At 40.1% G+C, this 12,361-nt stretch overlaps 1 protein-coding gene and 1 long non-coding RNA gene across 2 annotated transcripts; one reads left to right on the forward strand and one right to left on the reverse strand.

The window, feature by feature from the left end:
• Positions 1 to 1,592: 1,592 nt before the first annotated feature.
• hspb8 (heat shock protein b8) lies at positions 1,593 to 11,824 on the forward strand. Its single transcript, XM_046385550.1, has 3 exons — positions 1,593 to 2,242; positions 5,439 to 5,502; positions 10,481 to 11,824. The coding sequence occupies exons 1-3, from the start codon at positions 1,816 to 1,818 to the stop codon at positions 10,653 to 10,655; spliced, it is 666 nt and encodes a 221-aa protein (XP_046241506.1). The 5' UTR covers positions 1,593 to 1,815; the 3' UTR covers positions 10,656 to 11,824.
• LOC124057393 lies at positions 3,406 to 9,630 on the reverse strand. Its single transcript, XR_006843105.1, has 3 exons — positions 9,387 to 9,630; positions 8,631 to 8,673; positions 3,406 to 3,638 (listed from the first exon to the last, which is right to left on the reverse strand). It is a non-coding gene; the product is annotated as an uncharacterized LOC124057393 (long non-coding RNA).
• Positions 11,825 to 12,361: the final 537 nt, after the last annotated feature.

Below are 12,361 nucleotides of genomic sequence, written 5' to 3' on the forward strand. Positions count from 1 at the left end.
CCGTTACAATATGAAAGTGGCATCAATCTTCAATTCTGACTCTCAACAAGAAATCAAATAAGCATATTTTCCAAAATATCAAACTATTCCGTTGAAGTCGTAAAGGCTGCTTTGACTCCAGAGTTTGCATCTGCAAAAAAGTTTGAAACTGCCTTTCCATATAATTAAGAGAGTTATATTTCTCAGTCATTTCAAATCCATCTTCCTGACTGCGTAACTGCTCCAGGCCTGACGGACTGCACTCTATGCACTCAATACTCTCAGCTTATTTCCCTGAATGTCATATAAATTGGACGGATGAGGGAATTATGACGCTCGAAGAGGAAGGAACTCGGCACAAAAGTCATCCATAAACTCTAAACTGATGATGACTCATGTCAACCAGTGTTGACTAAGGTGCCTGTGAAAGATTTGTGCAGTCATGTTGATTAATTTTCTAGATGGGTACCCAGGCCAATGGCCCTCTTCTCAGCTCACAATGTAAAGTTTACATCAGTTGTTGTGCAAAATAATTTTGAATATGTAATTACTGTTGTGTAAATATGCATCTGCGTTGTATAAACTATGAAAAAGGTGTGATTATTTGATTTAGAGAATGTGATTTGGGCCATGCTGGACGTTAAAACATGTGATATAGATATGATGCATTTAAAAGTGAAAGAGGAAAAGGCGACCATGTGTCAGTCAGGCATCAGTCAATAGACTCTTGATGTCTTTGTGCTAAAGATCTGGTCTTTTGCTATTATTTATTTGTTAATTTGCTATTGTTAATTCTCAATAACAAGGTCATATAACAATAGTGTTCCAGTGTTTCAGTGTTACATTATGCATATCCTTGTTTTCCATATGAACGGCATATTGCAAAACCATATGTATTTCATACTGTCACACTTTATCTTTTGTCAGGGGAAACCCCACACTGTAATGATATGTCACTTGGTAATTGAATTGTCCCCGACATAACCCCATGAAATCATCTTTCCCTTTCATTGCGTGTTAAGAAATTCTATATAAAATCATACTCTGAGTAAAAATGTCACTGCGGTTTGTTCTATGTTCTGAGCACATATTTGTTTTCCGCCGTAAACACGGGCCATCTTCACAAAGTTGACTTCTTAGCTGTTTTGTTTTATCCGTACTGTGACATCAGTGTTAGACCGGCAGCTCTGCGTTATTTTCTATTAAAAAACCTGTGAGTCACTAAGACGGAGTGAGCTCCGACCCCGTATGAGTGACATGTGGACAGTAACTTAATTTGGTAAAAGGGAGGCTGGTCTGTGGTCAGCTGTTGTCCCTACTCTGCAAAAAGTATCCACATCAGCGAGTCACTTAAAGCTAAATTTAAGTCTTAAACTGTTTTTTTTTACATCAACGAAGGGTTGAAACTGTTGAGTTGGATAGAACAACTAATTCATTTATCCTATTTTCTCTCGCTTACATTGATTTGAAGACTCTGTAGAAGTTGTTAGATGGATATTTTTTGCAGTGCGTGTACCTCTCCAGATCCTCCTAGCACTTTTCCGACACTTGTTCTGTGCCGACTCACCGTCTGGGAAATCGCCATGCAGTATAAAACCCGCAGCCAGGAGGAATTACTTTACTCGAAGAGTTTAGGAAAGGCAGCGTAAGCTTCAGAGGAGATTGTTGTTGGACCAGCTGATTACGTAAAGGTGATGCGCCTAATTCAGAAGAGATAAAAGTTTGACCACGCGTAGACATAAGTAGTTCTGTTTTTCAAAAGAAAAAAAAAAGTTTTATTTCGGGGTCGTTTGGCACAAATAGCCCAGCTTAAACTGGTTTTGAACCCAGCGGGACATGGCAGAGGGAGACTTCTACACTATGGGAAGCCGACAGAGGTTTCCCAGGGACCCGTTTGGAGAATCACCGTTCAGAGATCAGTCGCCGTTCAGGGATCAGCTCGCAACGCGGTTTATGGACGATGACTTTGGTATACCACCTTTCCCCGATGATCTGGCAATGGACTGGCCGGGCTGGGCTCGGCCGGGTCGGCTCAGTACGCGCCTCGGCACCTCTCCCTTCGGCAGCAGTTTACGCACAGGTTTCCCCCCGCGTCAGTCCACAGGAGGCCCCACGCTGTACACCAGCAGGTACGGCGAGCCTTCCTCTCGGAGCTCACCCACCACCACCATGGGGGAGCCCTGGAAAGTTTGTGTGAACGTACACAGCTTCAAACCAGAAGAATTAAACGTCAAAACGAGAGACGGATTTGTAGAAGTGTCAGGTGAGTTGGGATGCTGTGGCAGAGGTCTAGACGACACTGAAGCACTTTTTCAGGGGGACGCATAACTTTATCATCAACTTCGTGATCAGGGACTTTAAAATAAACTTTTTACTTTTGGTAGGCGAAATGTGACGGCAGTGATGGCTTTTGATCAGTGACAAGAGGTCAAAGTGAACCAACCTGGAAATTTCCTACTGTGACAACCACCAGAGAAGTAGCTCTTCTATAATAATTATTTATATAATTGATAAACTCAAAAAATATTGGCATTCAATAGATACACTATGCACATAAAATAAAATAGAAACTAAAATAAATAAATAGCAATTTGTAGAACTGTAGGGGACACTGAGGTCATGCCCTCAGTATCAGGGCCTATGGGAGTCAGAGGTTGGACAAAGAACACTAAAATGAACTGAAGGTAAATTGGTTTCTTCAGCAGAACTGCATTACATTAGAACATTTACTTTATATTTACTTACTAAACAATTCAATAATCAAAACATTTTACAAGATTTTTTGATGGCTTTACAACCTTTTTTTTCTTAGCTGTTTGGAATTTCACTGAGGGAATTTGGACTCCCGACCTCAATTTTTATAAAACATCTCACTACACAGCTTATCCCTTCATTGGGCTACGTTTTTTGTTTTAATGAACCTTTCATCAGTTGTACTCGACCTACACATTATTAAAAAGTTATCAAAAGCAGCAGTCCACCCAAATCAAAAGCAAGAATTACTCATATCTTAATAAAAGAAACAACACTTTGTGAGTATCCCTGAGGATCCTCAATCTAACCACCAAGAAATAGCAGCTCTTTTATTTTGGCAGATTCGAAGCAGCACAGCGAAAGCCGAGGTGGTGTAACATGGTCTCAGCTTTAATGAGTCTTGATATGGAAGAGCTCGACAGATTTTGGGGACTGGGACTTGCACATTGGCAGGCAGATCCTCAAGCTTAGACACCTGTTTCAGATTCCTGGAGAATCGCTCCCTCAGTCACCCATGAGCTCGATTTAGATTTAAAGGAAGGCAAGGCCCGTGACAACAGTCTCTGTTTACAATAAGACAAGCCGCTCACTGCCATTTAACATGGAAGAGAATGTTCTGGAAATAGGATCACACTTTTACCCAGCAGTCCCAGTACCGGTTTTGTCTCTATGGGTGTCACGTTTTGGCTCAGTTGCTGATTATGCGAGTAAGTCGTAGAAATTGCTTCCTCATGTCAGTGCTTCAAAAAGTAGATAAATTCCAGGGATATCCGGAGCTGAAGGGGGCATAGAGGACAGCAGGCTCCCCATTGCAGAGTTTTTTATAAACACATTGCTGGTATGCCAGTTGGGTCATTCAATCAGCGCCATGTTGGGCCTGCCTGCTGCAGTGACTCGACCCCATTCTAAAAGTGTGACAGAGAGTGTGATACAAGCGTGTTTGAGGTGTTCGACGCATAAACGAACAAATGTTTAACATCTGTCAGATTAGTTCAGTATACACGTCGTTGCTGACTGAATCTGTTGCTTTGTGCATCTGAATGGCACCATGAGCGTGTTTCTTCATGGTAAAATGAATTGAAAGTACAATAAAAATGTTACTGAATCTTAAAAAAAGAAAAAAAGTTGATTGGAATCTCACTGAAGGATTATTCTTACTGAAAGTAAGGTTTTAACAAAAACAATGCAAATGCACAGTCGCCGCGTAATTAATGCTAATATAAAAGTATTTTATAGGCTCAGTTTTGTAATGAACTGAGCTAAACATTTCTAGCAACAGACTAAACATACATGAGATCCAAGCCTGACATGCAGACTGTCAGAATCTCTGCTACAATATTGCAGTGCTTAGTTTTAAGTATTATTAATTCATAAATCTGACCTCTTTGGCACAGTAGAACAAGGTGAATTTGAATGTACGGCAGCAGATGTAGTGTGTGGCGTCTTATTGAAGTTAGCCCCTGTAAAGGCAGCTAGGACATTTAATCACAAGACACAGGGCTACATTAGCATATGTATACACGTAGTCATGATTCCTGGCACCATGCAGATTTAAGTCTAATGGTCGCCCTTTCGTCCTGTTTTTTGACTCTTCCATTGACTCTTCTGAGGGAATCTCTGACGTCACCAGCTAGTCATTAGCTTTGTCTGTCCGGCGTTTCTATGCAGTGCAGCAGTTAAAGACTGTGATTCTTGAGACTGAAGCGAAGAGCAACGTGATTTGTAATTTCCACCTCTAGTCATGGCTGTAGTCCTGGTCTTGATACTAACACAACCAGAAAAACATTTGAATACGTCATCCATCATGACAAGATCTCCTCCCAGAACATGCAGCATTACACAGAGCATTTGGAATTTGGCATCTCTGTAATAAGACACTTAAAAACAAGGAGAGGCAGTGCCTTGTTGGACTCCTCTCTGACCAAACCCCCATTACTCAATAAACATCTTGTGGAGACAATCAGGGACCAGTTTAAGTCTTAAGTCATGGTGAAGTTTAAATAACAATCTCATGACTTCAGCAGTGATCTCAGCACAGTTCTCTCTGGAGTATTATTTCAACCTAGATCTCTGATGAAGTCCAGCACTTTCTGCACTCGGAGACGTCACTGAGGGGGTATAGGGTAGTGCATAGTCGAGCCCAGAGTGCAGTCGGATGGCTTAAGGGTGAGGCAGGTCATGCTGCTGGTGGCGGCAGTGATATTAAACAGCCCCACAGCAGCTGCTAGACAGCTCTAGACTTAGATCCATAAACAGAGCTTGGAGGAGGGGTTTTTTTAGACGTGCTGTTCTCTTCAACTTCAACACGCCTGAGTGTCTTTCGTCAGGAGAATCATTTTTGGAAGAAAGTAAAGAGAACTGGTTGATTCTCACACATTGATTGCAACCCACCCAAAGCTCCCAAAGCATAAACACTGCTGGGATTGAGCATTGGAAAACCAAATGAAATGTGTTTTGATCATAGTATCGTCAACACCTTTTTGATTTTGATTTATACTGAAAGCCACGCATACATTTAAAGCTTTAAAGAATCTTATGCATGTATGACAAATGTTTTATTGAACTGGTTATAAGTACATATGTACTAGTGATCATTTATGACCCATGACTTCTCTAAGGTATTGCAGTTAGTTAGTAATTGAGTTAGTTAATCTATTCTAGGCCGGTAGACTCACTCACTTATTTACTGATGTTTTTCCTTGTAGGAAAACATGAAGAGAAGCAGGAAGAAGGAGGCATAGTGACAAAGAATTTCACAAAGAAGATACAGTGAGTATCATTTCTTTGGACTCTGCATCACAATGCATGAGAGCTGCATGATCTCTGCACCCACACGTGTTGCTTACACTGCCGTGTCTTTCTGTACATGTTTAACACAAAAGGTTTCATTTTCATCTTACACTATATAGACAAAGGTATCCAGACACACCTCTTTGTGATGCTGCTTTTCAGGGGTTGAGCTAGGCCTTTTACTCCCTCATTGGTATTGGTGTCCCAATACTTTTGTCTATATAGTGTATGTATGACCACATAGTCCAGAATGAACATGCGTCAGTTCTGAAGCATAGATTGTCTGCATCCATTTTTACTTGCCAACCATCTTCTTGATGATGATCTGAAACCACTGGCTGGAATGTGAATTTCTATGCAAGACAAACTAGAAGTACTGCCTCGTGTTTGTATGCCTCCATGTAGCAGTCACGTTGCAGTTTACGTCCATGTCTGCCCAGACTCGTGTGGAGAATACTTTCAAGGAATTTAATAATAGTGGAACAGTAAATAATTTCCAGTGAAAAAGATGCTGTCTTCACTGAAAACAATTTTTAGATACAGAGGACTGATAGAGAGCTTCATCACATGGGGCAAACACAAACACCTGAAGTGCTTGTTGTGGGCAACAAGTCAATAAGTCACGAGTCACATTCCCTGTATGTGTTCATATGCTTGATTCTGACAAAACACAAACAAGCTACAAATTCTAAAAGGTTGTTGCTTCACACACATTTTCTTCAAGTACAAAAACCTTCAACCACCTAATTGTAAGTTTACCTCTGAGTCCAAGTGTGTTTGTTCCAAATTGAAACCACTGAAACAACTGAAATCACCTTTCAATTCAACTGCTCACAAACCATACACATCAAGCCATTGTCATGGGAAACGAGTAGCTACATCTTCATCTTAAGGAGTCAAATGCAAAAAAGGCAAACCTTTCTGCAATTTATACAAATTAGGTCCTTTTTTTTCTACATACTTTCTATATAATCCCTCTTTTTCTTTGCTTGCTTCTGTACGGAAAATTGTATCTACTTAAAAATCACTTAAAAATCAATACTAACATGTACAGAAGCAACATAGATGTATTCAAATTATAATGTCCAGTGCAGGAACAGACAGTCATTTAGCTTACAACAACAACAGAATCCAAGATGCTGGTACAGTAAAGACAACTGGTCACAAGCGAACCTGCAAGAAGGACACGACTGACTTTTTATGTGCCAAAAATAGAAGAGCACATGCAGACATACAGAGAAACATTTCTTTATTCAGTAACATGGCAGCACCCATCATGTGTCAGTGCTCTGTGTTTCATAAGGAAAACAGAACTCAGTGCCGTGTTAATTTCTGCTTGAGTCCGCACCAATTTTTGGCTCAACTTTTGAACAGCGGCTCCACAGTCCTATCAGCTTTAAGTGGACAAACAACCCTCCAGTCAAAACTTGTTAACTCCAAACACTTGCCACTGACAAAAGCAACACTGAAATACTGAAGCAGAGACTATGTTTCAACGTGTTGCTGTGCAGTGCAAGGCTGCACAGATGTCTTGCATGTTGTAGACTTATCATTATTGTAACTCATCCAAGCCAAACAGGCCACAGAAGTTTCCACAACCTGCCCGACCCAGCTCTCTGCCTCTGCTCATTTAATTGAGTGGTGGGAAGACTTCAAACAGCAACACTAATCGCTGGTGCGAATCGCCGTCTTGCTGGCGTGTCACTCCAGCTCTGCTAATTTCCTGTTGGCTAATTAGTTGTGCTAGCCTCACATTGTTCACACACAATTGCTTTAATTGGAAACCCCCCAGATCAGGTCTGTGCTCTTAAAAACCTAAAGCCAATGACACACTGAACATATGGGGGGGGGGGGGTGTATATAAATATAAGTTATATAAATAACTGACCTCAATACACAAATCCTCTGGTATATGAAAGCGAGAGACAGCACAGACCCACTAGTTTGTATGGCTGAGAATGTACTTTTAATTGAAGCACTGCTATTTTTTCATTCTGTTTCTCATGGTAATATTAGCAGTAAAACTTAGTTGTATTTTCAAAAAAGCAACAAGGCAGACAAATGTAAAAACCTCAGTCTATCATACAAATAGTAATTTTAGGTGGTCCATTAAAACGCAGCCGCACCAAATGTTGAATTGCAAGGGCTGCTGACTGTTAATAATGCCACCATTAATACACTCTGTGCCCATATGTACTACGCAGTGCCAGGGAAAGTATTCATATCTTGTACTTATATGAAAGTAACAATATCACACTGTCAAAATACTTCACTGCAAGTGGATGATTAATTAGACAAGTAACTTTTCAAGCAAAAACACCAAACATTGTTTAGTTCCAGCTTCACCTTCACTTTTTTGCAGCATGTGTTTTGTCTTATGTGACAGAACATGTTTGAGTTATAGACTGTTGGTCAGACAAAACAAGTAGTTTGGAGAAGTGGCTTTGAGATTTAATGACCCATGTGATATTTCATAGATCAAACAATTATGTCGATTCACTGATAAAATTCTTACCAGATTAATTAACTATGAAAATAGTCATCATTTGCTGTATTTAGGTGAATGTATGAAAGTATTATCACCAAAATGTACTTGCTTTCTCAATGTACAGAATGATTTATTATCAATAATATTATTATCATTATTATTATTATTATTTCAAGAATTTCCCAGGGATTAATAAAGGAATTCTGATTCTGATCACAGATGCTCCTACAACCTTTCAGTAGCAACAATAACAGAAATCCTTGTCAAAAATACTGATGAGGTATAGTTAACAAATACAACAGGGTCCAAGGGTGAATTTTCATGAAATATGAGAAATATATCAATTATTGACTAAACATGCTGTTGGCAAGCCATTTCTGAGAGCGAAGGTAGCTTGAAAGCCCAGGGTCAGGTAGCCATGTGTCAACATAATAACATCCATCTGTTTGTATGTGAAAGACTACAGCGTGTGTGGTTTGTCATTCATGAGGCTTTTGTTCAGCCTCTTGAGATACATCATGTCACTGGACTGGCTCATGTGCACTCTGTCTGAGTGTGTGGGATAAGCATATGTGTTGTACAGTATGTTTTACACACCACACACACACACTCCACTCACCTTGTCCGGTCCTACTGTCTTGTCTCTCTCTGCCTCAGTATCTCTGCAGGGGAAAAGCATATTGGACAGGTTTTTGGCAGCTGTACAAAATCAATGTGTGAGATAAAACATACACTTGCCAGAGGTAAATAAAGTCCATGAGCTGATCAGATAAGGTTTCTGCCTAAGTCCTGCATGAGGAGAATGACTGAATTTATCGTTATAAAAGCAAACTGTCCCAAAATTAATGATATTAGAGGTTGATTGTCTTTACACCTCCTGGTTCTCCTTCGTCTATCAAGCTAGCCTTCTCTTTACATATTCTCCAAGTTACCCTGTCCACTTAGCCCCCCACCCCCACACTCACCAGACTGCCTTTGGCCTTGAACATCTATTTCCTGTAACTTATCTTCCTGGACATATTGCATTGGTCTTGCTCTATCTAAGTTGGAATTACTATAATCTTATTGTTGGACTCTGTATTTCTATTATTGTTACAACTTTCTCTTTATGTTTTTGTAATTGCCTTTTTTTCTCACTGATGGCTCCTATTGGATCCCTAGCCATTTAAAGAAAGGAGAACTTTATTCCGTTTTTTTTCCCCCGTATTTTTTTCTGTGTGTTCCTTAGTTTTTTAGGTTGCACTTTTTTCCCCGTCTTTGTAGTGAACTTGAGCTGAATCTGGAGGTTGCTGTTGTTGTTGTCAAAATGGACCTGAAGATCAGTAAGGGACTGCATGTGCTATTTGACTACACCAATAGATTTGCCTTTACCTACCTGTTGGTCTGCTTCTCTGAGGTGAAGTTTTCAGTCCCCTCTAAGTTATGTTTCTTAGTGGAGCAGGATGCCAGTTGAGGGTCCTGTCTAATTAAATGGAGGGTCAATCTGCAGTCTCCTCCTCTGAACAGGGCAGCTTGATGTTTATATTAACTCCCAAAGACACTTGGCTGCTCTCACAGAAAACCGACGCTACCCATATTTGGCCACACTGTCTGACAAAGAGCAGAGTCGTCTGGATCTCTGTGTGTTTGCACCTCCAGCAGGTTCTGGTGGACTCTCTTTCCAAAAGGGATGTGTATTCTTTTGAAAATAAACTTAATTAAACCTAATTGTTCCTAAATTGTATATACAGTTTAATAGACATAAACCCTTACATGTTTCAGCTCTCCATCAACACTTCGTTGTGGAAGCCAATTATCTGTGGAAAGCAGAACATTTTCAGCACGAGTGTCAAAAAAGAGATAAAAAAAAACTTCCCTAAGACATAATTAGCTGTTGCCATATTTCACAGATGTGAGCAGTAAAGTGGGAAATTGTACACCAATGGAAATTTCCAGGTGTTAAACTTCTGCAGACAGACATGATCCACCGTGTGTTTTCTCTCTCTACTCTTTGTCGCAGAGCTGCAAGATCTTAAATGAAAACTTCCAATTGTTTTCTCTGCATTTTCTTGATGTGAGATAGGATGAGCGTCAGTCAAGGAGGACAGGGTGGATGTTTTTAACAACAGCCAAAATCCTCAGACAAATCATTTTATTTCCTCCTGTATATTTTAGCACATACAATGCTAAAATCATTCAGGCTGCCAGCATTTAACAATATTTTACTGCAGCTGTTATGGAGGAAAATATCAGAGTTTTGCATGACCTCCAAGCAGGAACTGAACTGTTTCTTGAGGCTGTTTCTCCTCATGACTCTCCTCATTGTGTTCCTCCCACTCGTGGATTTAAACATGCTGAACACACACATCAGTTTGCATATTTTCCACCAAGTAAACTCCGGTTGTTCTTACTGTCTAAACTTCTGTCCTTACATAAACAGCACTTAAGCCTTATACTCTTTCTCACCTCTCTTCTGGTCTGTTTCATCAGGATCCCAGTCGATGTGGACCCACTGACTGTTTTCGCCTCCTTGTCCCCTGAAGGCGTTCTTATTATTGAAGCGCGGCAGACGCCTCCATATCACCTGTTCAGCAATGATGGCTCCCAAGGTGGTGACACACTGGAGGTGGAGGCCCCCAACCCCCAAGAGGCCCCAGTGGTCTAAGCCCCCACCTCCCAACTAACGTAACAGATCATCTGGCACAGACAATTTCAAGTTTGTTATGAAATGCGTGGCCTTCAGCTTCATGTTGTTAGACACCTGGAAATAAGATGTCTAAGATTTACAAGGAAAATAAGTCCCATTTGATATGCTCAAGGCAAAACTGAGTCACAGAGTTAAGCATCTGACTTTAATGAAAATGAAAATCTGTTTTTCTCGTTGCAGCTTTCGATTTCTTAATCATTTATATTTATCTATATTGATGTACTTTGTATTAGTGGCAGAAGATTGCTATTTCTTCATTCACAGAAAAGATTCTTTGAAGAACTCACAAATATTTTCAGAATAGTAAAGTGCTTTTAAACTACTTTGTGGAATTTCTTTTTTTTTTTTTTTAAAGATCATTGGTTGTTTATTTTTCAGAAATTTGAAAGCTGTGCCCTGTGACTCAACTGTAGTGGTAATGATTGTAAACTTGAGCCTAGAATTTGGGGTACTGTTTCAACAGCTAGAGCACATTAAGCCTTCAGTGTGTTAACTTGCCTTGTGCTGCATAAATAAATCGTGCATCTTGAAGTTGTGCAAGAACTGTTGGGCCACTGATACATTATAAGTCACAGCATCCTTAATAAGAAGTAAATTAATATGACAGTGTGTGTGTGTGTGAACTTCTCAAGATCAAATTTATATTTTATTCATGCAGTTAATTTAGTGGAACAGTCTTTGCATAAAACATATTGTATGTGATTTATTTGATTTTGAAAGAAATGACAAATGTGCCTTTATTTACTTGAGTGCCCTGAAATTCTTCAGTTCCACGGTTGTTTATCTTTTGAGTTAATGAATGTCAATGAAACTGACAAGAAACGAAAGTAATTTACCTTTTCTGGCTCCATTAGAGGGTGAATTGTGTGAATTAATACTGTATTCTGTATTGTATATATACTTTTAATATGCTTCAATATGTGCCAATTCATTCTAAATATTAATCTGAAGTGTTCCAGGTTTTTGCAATATGGTTTGAATTTTTCTTTTCTATTTGAGCATTCAGAAAGACAGCTGCATGATAGTTGGAGCAGATAGGCTGACTTGTATGCCAAAGATATTTGTTTCCTGCTTTCTGTTCCGTTGATGTCTTTGTACTGGCTGATGCAATAAAAATGTCCAGCCAATCTCCTAGTGTGTCTTAACATCTGTGTCTTTTATTGAGAACCGTGCCACTCACAGGCCTGGTTCCAGGGATCCAGGGAGCCTGTGGTGTTATTGTTGGATAACAGAAGGAATTGGGCAGCAGATTAGCAGAGGGCTTAGCGCTGGGTGAGATTGGCACTGCTGTCTGCTGCAGAAGGGCTGAACGCATGGAGGCAGCACTGCCAGAGCCTTTGTATGCAAAAGTGCAAAAAAGTGGGGCAGTTTCGCTGCATGTTGTGTGATGCAAAATAATGTAATCTTCTCTGTGTATTGGAACCAAGGGGGATGATTGGTTTAAATTTAAAAAGTTTCCAAACTTGAGCCATGCTGAAGAAACAACAAAGGTCCTCAACAGTTTTGGCCATGCAAAGGCACCGCTTTGTGTGATGTGCCGGCTCGCATACACGGTTGTATTTATTGGCATTAGATGATATGTGTGGACTTGTGCTGCCATGGCAACAGCATAATTGGAATCATGCCAGTTTCTCCTTGGGCAAGTTACTCATGTAGAAGTGACT

Source organism: Scatophagus argus, chromosome 4 (assembly GCF_020382885.2).
Source record: "Scatophagus argus isolate fScaArg1 chromosome 4, fScaArg1.pri, whole genome shotgun sequence".
Lineage (NCBI taxonomy): Eukaryota > Metazoa > Chordata > Actinopteri > Scatophagidae > Scatophagus > Scatophagus argus.

Coding starts and splice junctions, on each gene's coding strand:
- hspb8 (XM_046385550.1), top strand. CDS start 1,816: ATGGCAGAGGGAGACTTCTACACTATGGGAAGCCGACAGAGGTTTCCC. Junction 2,243..5,438: donor CGGATTTGTAGAAGTGTCAG/GTGAGTTGGGAT, acceptor TTTTCCTTGTAG/GAAAACATGAAGAGAAGCAG. Junction 5,503..10,480: donor AATTTCACAAAGAAGATACA/GTGAGTATCATT, acceptor CTGTTTCATCAG/GATCCCAGTCGATGTGGACC.